Genomic DNA, 14,992 nt, shown 5'->3' with positions numbered 1-14,992 from the left:
CGTCACCTCTTCACGGAGCCACAACCTCACATCTGCTTGGGAGACCTCGTTGGCCAATCAATGGCATGTGTTCTCTAGCTGGACTAACAACAGTCCACGAGGTATGATGTGTCCAGCAAGCAGTGAAATACTTGACACGAAGCAGGACGGAGCGACAAGAGAGATGATGCTGATACATGGCGGAGGAAGCAACAAAACGTGGCTTTACGACATTGATGCGAATTCGTGGGAGGCCGTTCAAGAGGAATCAGGACCAAAAGGCATCATCTATCACACACTCGTAACTCTTTGTAGAACGTCGGTTTTACTTTTTGGCGGCGTCTCATCTCTACCGTCAAATGACCAAGATTGCAGCAACGAGACGTGGATATTTGAAATAGAGAATAGAAAGTGGAGACAAATCTACACCACCGTTCACTTTCAAAGTAAGATACATTACGTCACTCCTCGATGTAGACACGTATCTACGGTAGTGCACATGCACAACAGCTCGTGCGGTTGCAAAGAATCCACGATCGTATATAGCGGATTTAAGAGTAGTGGTCAGACGTGGAGTTTAAGAGTGGACAGTAGTTTGAACGATCTGTGGCTCTTGACATGCAAAGACGACTCTTCTAACATTTACGAATGGAAACTTCTCGATTCAAGTCCACCGAAACTTATTTTTCCTGCAATAATTTCTGCTTTTGGCAAGACAATTGGTTACTTTTATGGACTCAATTTTACAAGATTTTCTGGCAAAATAAACGCGAGAGAAGTGTGGTCATATCAGCTGTCAAATTTCATGTGGAAGAAACTATTTAGTTCTACGTATAGTTTCACCGATAAAATGTCCTATGCTACTCGTACACGGGCAATCTACTTCTCAAATTCTGATAGATCGAATCACTATATGTATCTTTGCTGTTCAAAATATTCTTATGCAGTTTTTGATTTGGTTAAGGAAAAATGGCTCTCTGTTAAATTCGAGCAGCTGAATGCGTTACCGATATTGATATCTATAAACCTAGTCGTAACCAAGGTCGGAAACAAAGCTATCGTTTTCGGGAGACCGCTCTTGGGGTTGACAAATAGCGTGTGGTTGTTAGGTTTATCAGATGGCCTTCGATTGAGGACTTTCAGAATGCCGTCATCTGAGTTGAGTCCGGTCAAGCCACGAATTCTTAGTACTGGTGGTGTTATGGCAAAGCAGCAAGAAATCTTGATGTATGGTGGACTAAAATTATCGGACAGTTATCGAAAAACCTCTGATCATCGCCTTCATCGATTAGATTTGACAACGTTGCAATGGTCAGCAGAAGCACTTGGCAGAAGTGGCTCGACGATGCTGTATTTCGCACCGTTGTGTACAGCAACGGTTCTCTTGGACTCAGTTCTAGTTGTATTTGGCGGATTCCCGCGCTTAAATAAAGAAACGCTTACGGTAAAGTCCATCATGTGGAACGATATTTGGGGTTACTATAATTACGTGAAAGCCAGATTGTGGATTAAGTACTTGCCAAGAGGAAGAAAGCCACCTGCAAGAATTTTGCACGCTGCAACAGCAATCGACTTACAGACGATGGTGATATATGGAGGAATAAATCTTGATTCAATTGAACTTCTTTATGATTTGTGGAGTTTCTCTCTTCCAACTTTGGATGAAAACTTACTGAACTTGTCAGAGCAACAGAATGGATCACAATGGAAAATGATGCATGGATTAGGACCTAACACATCTTATGCCATGTCGCTAGTAAACATTGATAACATATTGTATATGTATGGTGGATCACAAACTGTTCTGAACGTGCCTGACATTTTTTCAGGGCATTCTGAAGATATTAAGATATCTTTCAGTTGTGTAAACACATTGTGGACGTACAGCCTAGTGCACAACACAGGTTGGATACATATGGAATCTAAAGGAAGAAGTCCAGGAAATCGTTGCTTTCATCAATCACATGCATTTGGCAACAAAATGTTGCTCACAGGAGGTTGCAGTAACAATGTTGTAATGCGTTTTAATCGTTGCACACTCATAGTCGAGATCAAGTGCGAAGCAGACAAAGATACGGAGGGTGTATGGATTTATGATCCGGACACAATCAGTTGGTTAGAGTTGAGCGCTCAACCATTGTATCACCTCAACGTATTTGGAGTGTTTAGCGTTGTGTGGAACGATCTTCTTCTCTCGTTTGGTGGACTACCCTTAGAGCAGCAATCTGCAACAGATCACGTTCCAGACGACTGGAACGGCTTTTCAGTCTTCAAACCTGCATGTCCTGCGGGCATGACAAGCAAGAATCTAAAAGTTGAGATGTGTTACAATTGCCCCGTCGGTCAGTTTTCCTCAACTTCCCATTCTCCTTGTTCACAGTGTCCAGACGGTCTCACAACAGAACACGAAGGTTCTGGCAGTCCAGTCAACTGCAGTCGATGTGTGGATAACTATTGTGGATACGGTACGTGTTATGTCACATTGCCGGGTCCTTCTTCTACCTGTCAGTGTCAGTTTGGATTTACTAAAAACAATAAAGGATTGTGCACCGTGGCCACGTTCTATATCGCCGCTTCGGGCTTTGTATCAGGGGTAGCACTTTTTGTATTAATTATTGTATTGCTTACAAAATTTAGAAAAGCGAGGAAAGATCACAAAGTTATAATAAAGAACAAAGACCACGAACTGATGGAACTGACTAATGTTTTCAACATTGACTCGAAAGAGTTGAAACTACGAAAACGAATTGATAAAGATTGTCCTGGTGGATACGGTGAAGTGTATCAAGCAGAGTATAGAGAAATGATGGTAGCCGTCAAGAAGCTGCAAGGAATACATATGGAACTCGATCGTATCGAGTTAGAGTTCGAGAGAGAGATCGAAGTGATGAGAGCCATCAGACATTCAAACATTGTTCTGTTCATAGGAGGAGGTCGGTATCACGACGATGGATGTCCGTTCCTTGTAGTAGAGTACATGGCGAGAGGATCACTAACTAGTATTTTAAATAATAGGAAAATAGATTTGGAAGATAATCTAAAGTTGAGGTTTACTGCAGACACGGCCAAGGGAATGAGATTTCTGCACAGTCAACGTCCACCTCGAGTGCATCGTGACTTGAAGAGCAGCAATCTGTTGGTGAGTCAACAATGGGTAGTCAAGGTGGCCGACTTCGGATCGGCTCGATTGGTGAAAGATGAAGGAATCAGTCAAGACGCAGTACGAGGAGCGGGGCCACTCGATCTCACAGCTCCACTTCTTGGTGCAGATTATCAGTTATCATCAGGTGTTGGAACACCGAGTTGGTGTGCTCCAGAGATACTGAGTGGACAAGGATATGGAACAGCAGCCGATGTTTACAGGTAGGATTGTTTCTATATTAATTGTTTAGATATTAAAGTTTGAAATATTTTTGCTGCATTGTAATCAATCAATACTTGTAGCATTTTCAGAGGTTTGCAGCGATTATTTCTCTGTCACATTTTAGTTAGAAAATAGTCTGTAAATCTGGAAGACGGTAACAGAAAAAACAAAGCCATCGCGTTAAAATCAGTTCTTTTTATTACATCAATATTGTCGTGTCGTCTGCATGAATCTTGTTGGTTGTGTCGGTTTTATCAGCAGTGACCTTTGAATATATATCATTACTGTTTTATTCTTTGAGACCTATAAACATTCGTAGTCTTCGAACGTGTTTTAGAGCATTTGCTGCCAGTGCTAGAAAGCTCTCAGTAGAGTAAGATGAGACAGTCATGGCTGTAGCTAGACGCATGAGTAAAAATGATTTTTGAAAGGTCTTAGACGTTTTGGCTTTGACAAATAAGTTTATGGCCGAAAAAATTGCGTCATTGAGCAAGTGATCTTCAGACCACTTAGCTTTCTGCTTGACTGGCTTCAGATTCTTAAGAAAAGGTTTATCTTGCAAGCAACGCGATTACTTGTTTTAGAGGTAGTTGGCATGCTTTTGCTAACTTTTTTAATAGGAAAAGACATGTAAGCATAACTGTAATTTGTTATCTAGAGTGTCGTGTCTATTTGTATTTGACACGCTATACTTTCTAATCGCTAAGCAAAGAGCGTAGCACTTCTGAGTGGCTTGTTGTACATATCTATTGTTATATATGTATATGTAAACGATAATTCTATTTTACTATTTACTATTTTATATTTAGTTTTGGTATTGTGATGTGGGAAATTTGGTCGAGAGAACTCCCGTATGTTGATCGCAATTTCCAATCTATCCTCGACTTGAAAGCAGCCGTTCTCGGTGGCGTTAGACCAAGCGTTCTACAAGACGAACACAGCGACTACGTCGAGCTAATGCGCGACTGTTGGGCGTGTGATGAGACCTCCAGACCTACGTTTCACGAGATTGCGATCAGACTGGAAGAAATGAGCGACAACTATTGTCCTTTTGGCGAAAAGAAGTAGTTTACACGTTATCGTTTGCTTGCTGTCGTTTAATTAATTAATAGTGTTAATTGTTTGCTGAAGATTAGAATACGATGCTGTTCTGCATTTAGTCTAGATAATCAGCAATAGACTGCGTCAGAACTGCTGCAGCTGATTCTATTGATATTAATGTCAACGCTTGCTTATTCATTGTCACACCAAGTTGGTGTAATGTCAGATCAAATTTGACTATGGTTATCTCAAACGTATATTTGAATATGTTTCGGTCACTTCAACATATATCTAAACAAATCGTTTGGGTAGTCTAGGTCTTCGTGAGGCCTCTCTATCTTCCTCTGCAGCTTTCGTTGGCAGCTGCAAATCTTGTCGGCAGTTGTCTCTCCGTCTTCTTAACGACTCAGCGTTCATGCCGGTACACGAAGGAAACGATTGGACTCGGCATTCTTCGTTTTTGCCTGGTGAAGTGCAATGCCGGCAACATCTTGCAAGTCTTTTAGCACCCACTAGTTCTGTCTCGTCCTCTGTTTCTTCTACACAACTTTCCTTGCAGAAGGCTCTGCATGATGCTTTGAGATCCAGCGTTAAAGTCAGCCTTGTTAGTCTGCGAGAACAGTCACGTTTCAGTGCTGTTGCATATCCTCATGCGGGGGATTGCTTGAGGGCAATCCCCAACTCAAGTCTAGCCCTGGCCATGTCTCCGCGTGAATTTGTGACTTCTCTGCGTTTGCGTTTGGGAATTCCGGTTTTTCCAGCACCCCCACACTCAGTCCGTTGTGTGTGCGGTCATGAACTGGACATATTTGGTGACCATGCTTTTGGCTGTTGTCCTCTTCGGATTAGGCGGCACGATGTCTTATGTGACGTCATCTTCCACTGATTGCCCTTAGACAACTCCAATGTACGTCGAGAACAACGCTGTTCCTCTCATTCTATGACTTCGTTAATCCTTCCAACCCCCAAAATGTGAAATGTAGAGAATGTTGGAGTTGGAAGGGTTCACTAATGGTGTCTGACGTTGGTTCATATTATCTAGATTTATAGATCTTGTTTCTGTTACTTTTTATACAATCTCTACATCTATTTATTCTTTCAGAGAAATTTTTAAAAATTCTAGTTTGGTAAGTTTTTAGGAGCGCAAATGCGCGCCATATGGGTGTACATGTCCTTATTAGGGTCTATACCCCCTTTATAAGCATGTCTCGGATTTAGCGCGGTTTCATTAGCGTTAATTAAACCTGTTTATATGTAACAGCTTTTGTTAGACATGATTCAGAGGTAGTTTACTAAAGTGGTCTAGCGGTCTACGGGTAGATACGGTACCATGGTATCCCAGAGCACGTTGCACGAATATGGATCTTAACTTTTAGTGCCATTGCATTGTTCTTTCTTCTGTGCGTGTATAATTGAATATGCAACGGCATTTGGAATAGAACTTGGCTTAGTAGTCAAAGCCCAAGATTATCACATACGGGATATGCTTTGCAAATGATGATTTCCGTATAAATTGCTATGTGTACGTAATTCTTTGTCAATTTTGCTCGGATCGCAAACAATTTCAGACTAGACAATGGCAAACATGATCGAATTACACAGTTTGGTGATAAACTCTTTCATAAACGCGTTTGGCCTATCCGATTAGCTCTTCGCCCATTGTCTCTGGTTGCTATGGACAAGCAATCGCAAATGCTGCTTCGTGATTGGCTCAAACTGTGCTATAGCGTTGATGACGGTCGTTGAATCAAAATCTGCTTGAAAGAAACACACTTTTTAATTAACATTTGATTTCGGTTTCTCTAGTCACCAAAAGAATAGAGTTCAGGTAATAATTCTAAAGCGTTTTCTCAAGTTTCACAGCCGTGCCTAACGTACGAAAAGAGATATCCGTGGAGGAGAAGAAAGAAGAACAAAATTGACGCATGGGCCTCCGAGGCTAGCTGTTTTCTAGGTTGTTAGATGATTCGTGATCAAAACAAAAATTGGATATAGTACACGACGTACGAACATTTCATTTCGTTGATTTTGAGAAATTTTAGTCTTTATTTACTATGTTTTATAAGCGTGCAAAAAGATGACCGCGCCCCACAACGCTCTAACCTGGGCAATCTCTATATACAGGGTACTGTGCTACCGGACCCTGTGATAGACAAAGCACAAGACAGCGAACATGGAATGCATGCAATGTAGCAATAGAAATGTGTCGGCGTATAATATGATTTAGTGATTTGTGTGTGGTATCAACACTATACTATTGGGATCTAGCAAGTGAAATGAGAAATTGCGCAAAGCCATTAATGTTACGTAAAACTTGAAGATATATAGCCGTGTTTATCTTCTATCTATATCTTTAATTAAAGCTCAAATCTCGCCAGTTCTCCTTCACATTTTGATACAGTGAGAGAATTTGGTCGTTCTCTATGGTGGCAATGCATTCTCTCACTAGATGTTTGCGTTTCGCATGTTTTGTTTTGCTACTCGAGCGTCAATTGGTGCATGCAACTGATGGGTCTGGCGTCGTCACCTCTTCACGGAGCCACAACCTTACATCTGCTTGGGAGACCTCGTTGGCCAATCAATGGCATGTGTTTTCTAGCTGGAGTAACAACAGTCCACGAGGTATGATGTGTCCAGCAAGCAGTGAAATAGTTGACACGAAGCAGGACGGAGCGACAAGAGAGATGATGTTAATATATGGCCGAGGAAGCAACAAAACGTGGCTTTACGACATTGATGCGAATTCGTGGGAGGCCGTTCAAGAGGAATCAGGACCAAAAGGCATCATCTATCACACACTCGTAACTCTTTGTAGAACGTCGGTTTTACTATTTGGCGGCGTCTCATCTCTACGGGAGTCAAAAGACCAAGATTGCAGCAACGAGACGTGGATATTTGAAATAGAGAATAGAAAGTGGAGACAAATCTACACCACCGTTCACTTTCAAAGTAAGATGCATTACGTCACTCCTCGATGTAGACACGTTTCTACGGTAGTGCACATGCACAACAGCTCGTGCGGTTGCAAAGAATCCATGATCGTATATAGCGGATTTAAGAGTAGTGGTCAGACGTGGAGTTTAAGAGTGGACAGTAGTTTGAGCGATCTGTGGCTCTTGACATGCAAAGACGACTCTTCTAACATTTACGAATGGAAACTTCTCGATTCAAGTCCACCGAAAATTGCTTTTCCTGCAATAATTTCTGCTTTTGGCAAGACAATTGGTTACTTTTATGGACTCAATTTTACAAGATTTTCTGGCAAATTGAACGCGAGAGAAGTGTGGTCATATCAGCTGTCAAATTTCATGTGGAGGAAACACTTTAATTCTACGGATAAGTTCACCGATATAATCCATTATGCTACTCGTACACGGGCAATCTACTTCTCAAATTCTGATAGATCAAATCACTATATGTATCTTTGCTGTTCAAAAAATTCTTATGCAGTTTTTGATTTGGTTAATGAAAAATGGCTTTCTTTTAAATGCCAGCTGAACGTGTTACCTAATTTACTTTATAGAAACCTAGTCATAACCAAGGTCGCAGACTATGGTATCATTTTAGGGAGACCGCGCTTCAGGTTGACAAATAGCGTGTGGGAGATAAAATTATCTGATGACCTTCTATTGAGGACTTACAGAATGCCGTCATCTGAGTTGAGTCCGGTCAAGCCACGAATTCTTAGTACTGGTGGTTTTATGGCAAAACAGCAAGAAATCTTGATGTATGGTGGACTACAATTTTCGGACAGTTATCGAAAAACCACTGATAATCGCCTTCATCGATTAGATTTGACAACGTTGCAATGGTCAGCAGAAAAACTTGGCAAAAGTGGCACGACGAAGCTGTATTTCTCACCGTTCTCCACAGTAACGGTTCTCTTGGATTCAGTTCTAGTTGTACATGGCGGATTCCCACCCATAGATCTGAAAACCGATTTCGTAAAGTCCATCCCTGACGTACAGTTGGACGATATTTGGGGTTACTATAATTACGTAACTACAAGACTGTGGATTAAGTACTTGCCAAGAGGAAGAAAGCCACCTGCAAGAATTTTGCACGCTGCAACAGCAATCGACTTACAGACGATGGTGATATATGGAGGAATAAATCTTGATTCAATTGAACTTCTTTACGATTTGTGGAGGTTTTCTCTTCCAACTTTAGATGAAAACTTACTGAACTTGTCAGAGCAACAGAATGGATCACAATGGAAAATGATGCATGGATTAGGACCTAACACATCTTATGCCATGTCGCTAGTAACCATTGATAACATATTGTATATGTATGGTGGATCACAAACTGTTCTGAACTTGCCTAAAATTTTTTCAGCGCAGCCTGAAGATATTAAGATATCTTTCAGTTGTGTAAACACATTGTGGACGTACAACCTAGTGCACAACGCAGGCTGGATACATATGGAATCTAAAGGAAGAAATCCAGGAAATCGTTGCTTTCATCAATCACATGCATTTGGCAACAAAATGTTGCTCACAGGAGGTTGCAGTAACAATTTTGCAGTACGGGTTAATCGTTACACACTCATATTCGAGATCAAGTGCGAAGCAGACAAAGATACGGAGGGTGTATGGATTTATGATCCGGACACAATCAGTTGGTTAGAGTTGAGCGCTCAACCATTGTATCACCTCAACGTATTTGGAGTGTTTAGCGTTGTGTGGAACGATCTTCTTCTCTCGTTTGGTGGACTACCCTTAGAGCAGGAATCTGTAACAGATCACGTTCCAGACGACTGGAATGGCTTTTCAATTTTCAAACCTGCATGTCCTGCGGGCATGACAAGCAAGAATCTAAAAGTTGAGATGTGTTACAATTGCCCCGTCGGTCAGTTTTCCTCAACTTCCCATTCTCCTTGTTCACAGTGTCCAGACGGTCTCACAACAGAACACGAAGGTTCTGGCAGTCCAGTCAACTGCAGTCGATGTGTGGATAACTATTGTGGATACGGTACGTGTTATGTCACATTGCCGGGTCCTTCTCCTACATGTGAGTGTCAGTTTGGATTTACTAAAAACAATAAAGGATTGTGCACCGTGGCCACGTTCTATATCGCCGCTTCGGGCTTTGTATCAGGGGTGGCACTTTTTGTATTAATTATTGTATTGCTGACAAAATTTAGAAAAGCGAGGAAAGATCACAAAGTTATAATAAAGAACAAAGACCACGAACTGATGGAACTGACTAATGTTTTCAACATTGACTCTAAAGAGTTGAAACTACGAAAACGAATTGATAAAGATTGTCCTGGTGGATACGGTGAAGTGTACCAAGCAGAGTATAGAGAAATGATGGTAGCCGTCAAGAAGCTGCAAGGAATACATATGGAACTCGATCGTATCGAGTTAGAGTTCGAGAGAGAGATCGAAGTGATGAGAGCCATCAGACATTCAAACATTGTTCTGTTCATAGGAGGAGGTCGGTATCACGACGATGGATGTCCGTTCCTTGTAGTAGAGTACATGGCGAGAGGATCACTAACTAGTATTTTAAAAAATAGGAGAATAGATTTGGAAGATAATCTAAAGTTGAGGTTTACTATTGATGTCACCAGGGGAATGAGATTTCTGCACAGTCAACGTCCACCTCGAGTGCATCGTGACTTGAAGAGCAGCAATCTGTTGGTGAGTCAACAATGGGTAGTGAAGGTGGCCGACTTCGGATCGGCTCGATTGGTGAAAGACGAAGGAATCAGTCAAGAGGCAGTACGAGGAGCGGGACCACTCGACCTGACAGCTCCACTTCTTGGTGCAGATTATCAGTTATCATCAGGTGTTGGAACACCAAGTTGGTGTGCTCCAGAGATACTGAGTGGACAAGGATATGGAACAGCAGCCGATGTTTACAGGTAGGATTGTTTTTATATTAATTGTTTAGATATTAATTTAGAAATACTTTTGCTGCATTGTAATCAATCAATACTTGTAGTGTTTCCAGGTGTTTGCTGCGATTATTTCTCTGCAGCATTTTAGTTGCAAAATAGTTTGTAAATCTGAAAGACAATAAGAGAAAGAACAAAGCTACGCAGTAGAATCAGTTTTTCTTATTACATCAATATTGTCGTATTTTCTGCATGAATCTTGTTGGTTGTGTCGATTTTATCAGCAGTGACCTTTGAATAAATATCATTACTGTATTATTCTTTGAGACCTATAAACATTCGTAGTCTTCCAACGTGTTTTAGAGTATTAGCTGCCAGTGCTAGAAAGGTCTCAGTAGAGTAAGATGAGACAGTCATGGCTGTAGCTAGACGCATGAGTACAAAGGATGTTCGGAAGTTCTTAGAAGTTTTGGCTCTGACTTCATGGCCGAAAACAGTGCGTCAGTGTGTAAGTCATCTTCAGACGTTTCCGCTTTCGGCTTGACTGGCTTCAGATTCCCAATAAAAGGTTTATCTTTCAAGCAACGCGAATACTTGTTTTAGAGGTAGCTGTCATGCTTCTGCTCACTTTTTCTAATAGGAAAAGACATGTAAGCATAACTGTAATTTGTTATCAAGAAGGTCGTGTCTATTTATTTGACACGCTATACTTTCTAATCGCTGAGCAGATAGCGTAGCACTTCTGAGTGGTCTGTTGTACATATCTATTGTTAGATATGTATATGTAAACGATAATTCTATTTTACTATTTACTATTTTATATTTAGTTTTGGTATTGTGATGTGGGAAATTTGGTCGAGAGAACTCCCGTATGTGGATCGCAGTTTCCAATCTATCCTCGACTTGAAAGCAGCCGTTCTCGGTGGCGTTAGGCCAAGCGTTCCACAAGGCGAACACAGCCACTACGTCGAACTAATGCGTGACTGTTGGTCGTGTGATGAGACCTCCAGACCTACGTTTCACGAGATTGCGATCAGACTGGAAGAAATGAGCGACAACTATTGTCCTTTTGGCGAAAGGAAGTAGTTTACACGTTATCGTTTGCTTGCTGGCGTTTAATTAATTAATAGTGTTAATTGTTTGCTGAACACTAGAATACGATGCTGTTCGGCATTTAGTCTAGATAATTAGCAATAGACTGCGTCAGAACTGCTGCAGCTGATTCTATTGATATTAATGTCAACGCTTGCTTATTCATTGTCACACCAAGTTGGTGTAATGTCAGATCAAATTTGACTATGGTTATCTCAAACGTATATTTGAATATGTTTCGGTCACTTCAACATATATCTAGACGTGTGTGTGTGTGTGTGTGTGTGTGTGTGTGTGTGTGTGTGTGTGTGTGTGTGTGTGTGTGTGTGTGTGTGTGTGTGTGTGTGTGTGTGTGTGTGTGTGTGTGTGTGTGTGTGTGTGTGTGTGTGTGTGTGTGTGTGTGTGTGTGTGTGTGTGTGTGTGTGTGTGTGTGTGTGTGTGTGTGTGTGTGTGTGTGTGTGTGTGTGTGTGTGTGTGTATTATCCATCTTGGCACATTGCTCATTTTGCAAAAGTATGAATGTGACTATACATGGGCATGCCAAGTCAGCTACTTAAAGGCAACTCCGCGTTTGTCACGTGACGGCAACGCGTGCTTTTCTACTCGCTCTATGATCAGATCATGTATCTTATTGCAATCTCAGTACACTTGTAATCTGTTGTACCGATAAAACGCAACGAAAACGCTAACGATTGTGTAATATTTTTCACTCGGAAGCGATTGTACGGTTTCCATTCGAAAGTCTGCCAAACATTCTATTTCTCATTAAAAAAGCAAGAAGATACAATTTAAAAGAAAGTGCAAACGTTTGAGACGGTCTTCTAGTTATAGTAAGAGCTATGCAGTTTGACGACGTTCAACTAATCTTGTTGAGATTTAGCTTGGCAAACGACAATTGACGAGCGATATTACACACAACGATAGCAACCATCGAAGACTTAAATCTATCAGCATTTATCTAAACACTTATATATAATTGGTGTTGCTTGTTGAATTCGTAACTTTTAATCTTCATTTGAGATTTGCTCGTACTCGATGACGACGATCTATTCAGTTGCTGCAAGTATTTGCTTAATGTTTTTCGTTTTGCTACTTGAGCATGTATTGGTGCAGACGGCGGATGGAGATGAGATTGTCAATTCTTCCCAACACCACAACCTTACTTCTTCCTGGAAGACGTCGCGAGGGAACCAATGGCATTTGTTCTCTATTTGGAGTAGAAACACTCCACGAGGCATGAAATATAAAGTGGCTACTGAAATCCTTGATAAAAAGTTGGGCGGAACGGTGAGGGAGATGATGCTAATGTACGGAGGGGAAAGCAGTCACTCTGAGTACAGAACGTGGCTTTACGACCCACAGACGAATTCGTGGGAGACCGTTGGAAAGCAATCGGGTCCGAAAGGTATCATCCATCACACACTCGTATCTCTTTGTAGAACGTCGCTTTTTACTTTTCGGCGGCGTTTCATCTTCACTGGCGTCAGAAAACGGAAAGTGCAATAACGAGACGTGGATATTTAGAATGAAGAATAGAACGTGGAGGAGACTCGACACCATCATTCATTCTCACAAACAAGAGCGACTACGTCAATCCTCGATGTAGACACGTTGCTACGGTATTGCATTTACCCAACAGTTCGTGCACCTGCAAAGAATCTATGATTATATATAGCGGATTTTATGATGATCGGGAAGAGTGGAACAAACGTCATAACGATTTGTGGCTTTTGAAGTGCAAAGACGACGTTTCTCTTGTGTATGAGTGGATTCTTCTAGATAAGAATCCACAGAAACTAACTTATCCTGCACTCATTTCAGCATTTGCCAGCACTCTCGTTTACGTTTATGGATACAGTGCGAAGGGAAGAGCAATGTGGTCATATCGGGTGTCAACTGCCACGTAGAAGAGACACTCCTAGTTGAGCGAAGATTTACCATGTTATCCACTGGCAATCTACTTTCAAATTCTAAGAAATCGAAACACTTTTTGGTTATGTGTTGTCGTCTTAATAATTCGAATCTTCTTATTGCTTATGATCTGGTTAGTGAAGAATCATCTGACATAAATAATCCAAATTTAGCGCTACCAATAACAGCAGACATGATCATGACCAAAGTCGGAAGTCGTGGTATCATTTACGGAAGACAGTGGACGTTACTGGGTAATCCAAATCAAATGTGGTTGCTGAGGTTGTCTGATGACTGTCGATGGAGCATTGAAAATATGCCGTTACCGAAGTTGAGTCCGGTGAAGCCAAGAGTTTTGAGCATAGGCGGTGTTATGCAAACCCAGCAAGAAATATTGCTGTACGGCGGAGTAACATTAAATGAAATCAACTACGTAAACAAACTTGCTTATCGTCTTTATCGATTGGATTTGAAAACGTCACAGTGGTCAACAGATATGCTTACATTTGGCGGTAGTGGCACGAAAGAACTGTATTTTGAAGTATTTTCTACTGCCACGGTACTTTTCGGTTCCGTTTTGGTCGTATATGGAGGGTTGGATCATGTGCAAACGGAGGGCGGGAGCTGGGGTTTTAATCTTGAACCGCTAGTTGATGTTAAGGGCTACTACAATCAAATGACCGCGAGATTGTGGATAAAGTACTCGACTAAAGGCGATAAACCTTCTGGAAGAATTTTCCACGCTTCTACGGCAATTGATGCACAAACAATGGTGATATATGGAGGAATTACATTATATTGTAAATTGGCTACAAAATTTGTACATGATTTCTGAACGTTCACTCTTCCACTTCTAAATGACAATTTAATAAACATAATAGATCAACAGCATGGATCACAATGGAAAAGAATAGATCGACTAGGACCTAACGTATCTTATGCCATGTCTTTAATAAATATTGGTAACATTTTGTATATGTATGGTGGATCAGAAACAGTTTTCAATTTAGCTAAAGGTTTTAGTGCACATTTTGATAATATTAAGGTGTTTTGAAATACCTTAACACATTGTGGACATACTACCACTCAAACCACACCGGATGGGTGCAAATTCGTTACAAAGGAAAAAGTCCAGGAAATCGTTGCTTCCATCAGGCACATGTTTTCGGTAACAAAATGTTGTTAACAGGAGGTTGCAGCAATGACTTTTCAATAAAGCTCGATCGTCACAATTATCTTTATGAGATTAATTGTGAAGAAGACAAAAAGACTGCGGGTGTATGGATTTACGACCCGATCACTAGCAGTTGGTTACAGTTACCCGCTCAACAACACATCAGCGTATTTGGAACTTTTAGCGTGGTGTGGAACGATGTTTTACTGTCTATCGGGGGAATGCCAGTAAAGCCATTTGAAACAAGTCAGATCCATGGCCACTCGGGAGGCTTCTTCTACTTTAAACCTTCATGTCCAGCAGGCATGACAAGCAAAAATATTCAACATGAAATGTGTTACAACTGCCTCGTCGGTGAGTTTTCCGCAACTGCCCAATTTCCTTGCTCATTTTTTCCAGACAGTCTCACAACAGAAGACGAAGGTTCTAGCAGTCCAGCCAACTGCAGTCGATGTGTAGATAACTATTGTGGATACGGTGCATGTTTCGTCGCACTACCGAGTTCTTCTCCTAGCTGTGAATGTCAGTTTGGATTTACTAAAAACAACAAAGGATTGTGCACCGTGACCGCTGACTATATATATAT

General features: G+C 41.2%; 3 protein-coding genes across 3 annotated transcripts; all 3 read left to right on the top strand.

Annotated features, from left to right (window-relative positions):
• Positions 1–106: 106 nt before the first annotated feature.
• On the top strand, positions 107–1,112 carry LOC134194603 (uncharacterized). The gene is made up of 2 exons (XM_062663545.1): positions 107–1,021; positions 1,089–1,112. The coding sequence occupies exons 1-2, from the start codon at positions 107–109 to the stop codon at positions 1,110–1,112; spliced, it is 939 nt and encodes a 312-aa protein (XP_062519529.1).
• On the top strand, positions 917–4,649 carry LOC134194923 (probable serine/threonine-protein kinase DDB_G0278509). Its single transcript, XM_062663905.1, has 2 exons — positions 917–3,342; positions 4,153–4,649. The coding sequence occupies exons 1-2, from the start codon at positions 1,124–1,126 to the stop codon at positions 4,409–4,411; spliced, it is 2,478 nt and encodes an 825-aa protein (XP_062519889.1). The 5' UTR covers positions 917–1,123; the 3' UTR covers positions 4,412–4,649.
• A 4,800-nt stretch (positions 4,650–9,449) lies between these two features.
• Positions 9,450–11,510, top strand: LOC134195147 (probable serine/threonine-protein kinase drkA). Its single transcript, XM_062664158.1, has 2 exons — positions 9,450–10,256; positions 11,057–11,510. The coding sequence occupies exons 1-2, from the start codon at positions 9,583–9,585 to the stop codon at positions 11,313–11,315; spliced, it is 933 nt and encodes a 310-aa protein (XP_062520142.1). The 5' UTR covers positions 9,450–9,582; the 3' UTR covers positions 11,316–11,510.
• Positions 11,511–14,992: the final 3,482 nt, after the last annotated feature.

This window comes from Corticium candelabrum, chromosome 19 (assembly GCF_963422355.1).
Source record: "Corticium candelabrum chromosome 19, ooCorCand1.1, whole genome shotgun sequence".
NCBI classification, from domain to species: Eukaryota; Metazoa; Porifera; class Homoscleromorpha; order Homosclerophorida; family Plakinidae; genus Corticium; species Corticium candelabrum.
Note: the sequence above shows the minus strand (reverse complement) of the source record. Positions and strands in the feature narration are given on the sequence as shown.

What these genes read in the sequence shown, in the direction of transcription:
- LOC134194923 (XM_062663905.1), top strand. Translation starts at nt 1,124, where the DNA reads ATGCCGTCATCTGAGTTGAGTCCGGTCAAGCCACGAATTCTTAGTACT. An exon ending in ACAGCAGCCGATGTTTACAG is followed by an intron (nt 3,343 to 4,152) that starts GTAGGATTGTTT and finishes TTTTATATTTAG; the next exon opens with TTTTGGTATTGTGATGTGGG.
- LOC134194603 (XM_062663545.1), top strand. Translation starts at nt 107, where the DNA reads ATGTGTCCAGCAAGCAGTGAAATACTTGACACGAAGCAGGACGGAGCG. An exon ending in TAAACCTAGTCGTAACCAAG is followed by an intron (nt 1,022 to 1,088) that starts GTCGGAAACAAA and finishes TGTGGTTGTTAG; the next exon opens with GTTTATCAGATGGCCTTCGA.
- LOC134195147 (XM_062664158.1), top strand. Translation starts at nt 9,583, where the DNA reads ATGGAACTGACTAATGTTTTCAACATTGACTCTAAAGAGTTGAAACTA. An exon ending in ACAGCAGCCGATGTTTACAG is followed by an intron (nt 10,257 to 11,056) that starts GTAGGATTGTTT and finishes TTTTATATTTAG; the next exon opens with TTTTGGTATTGTGATGTGGG.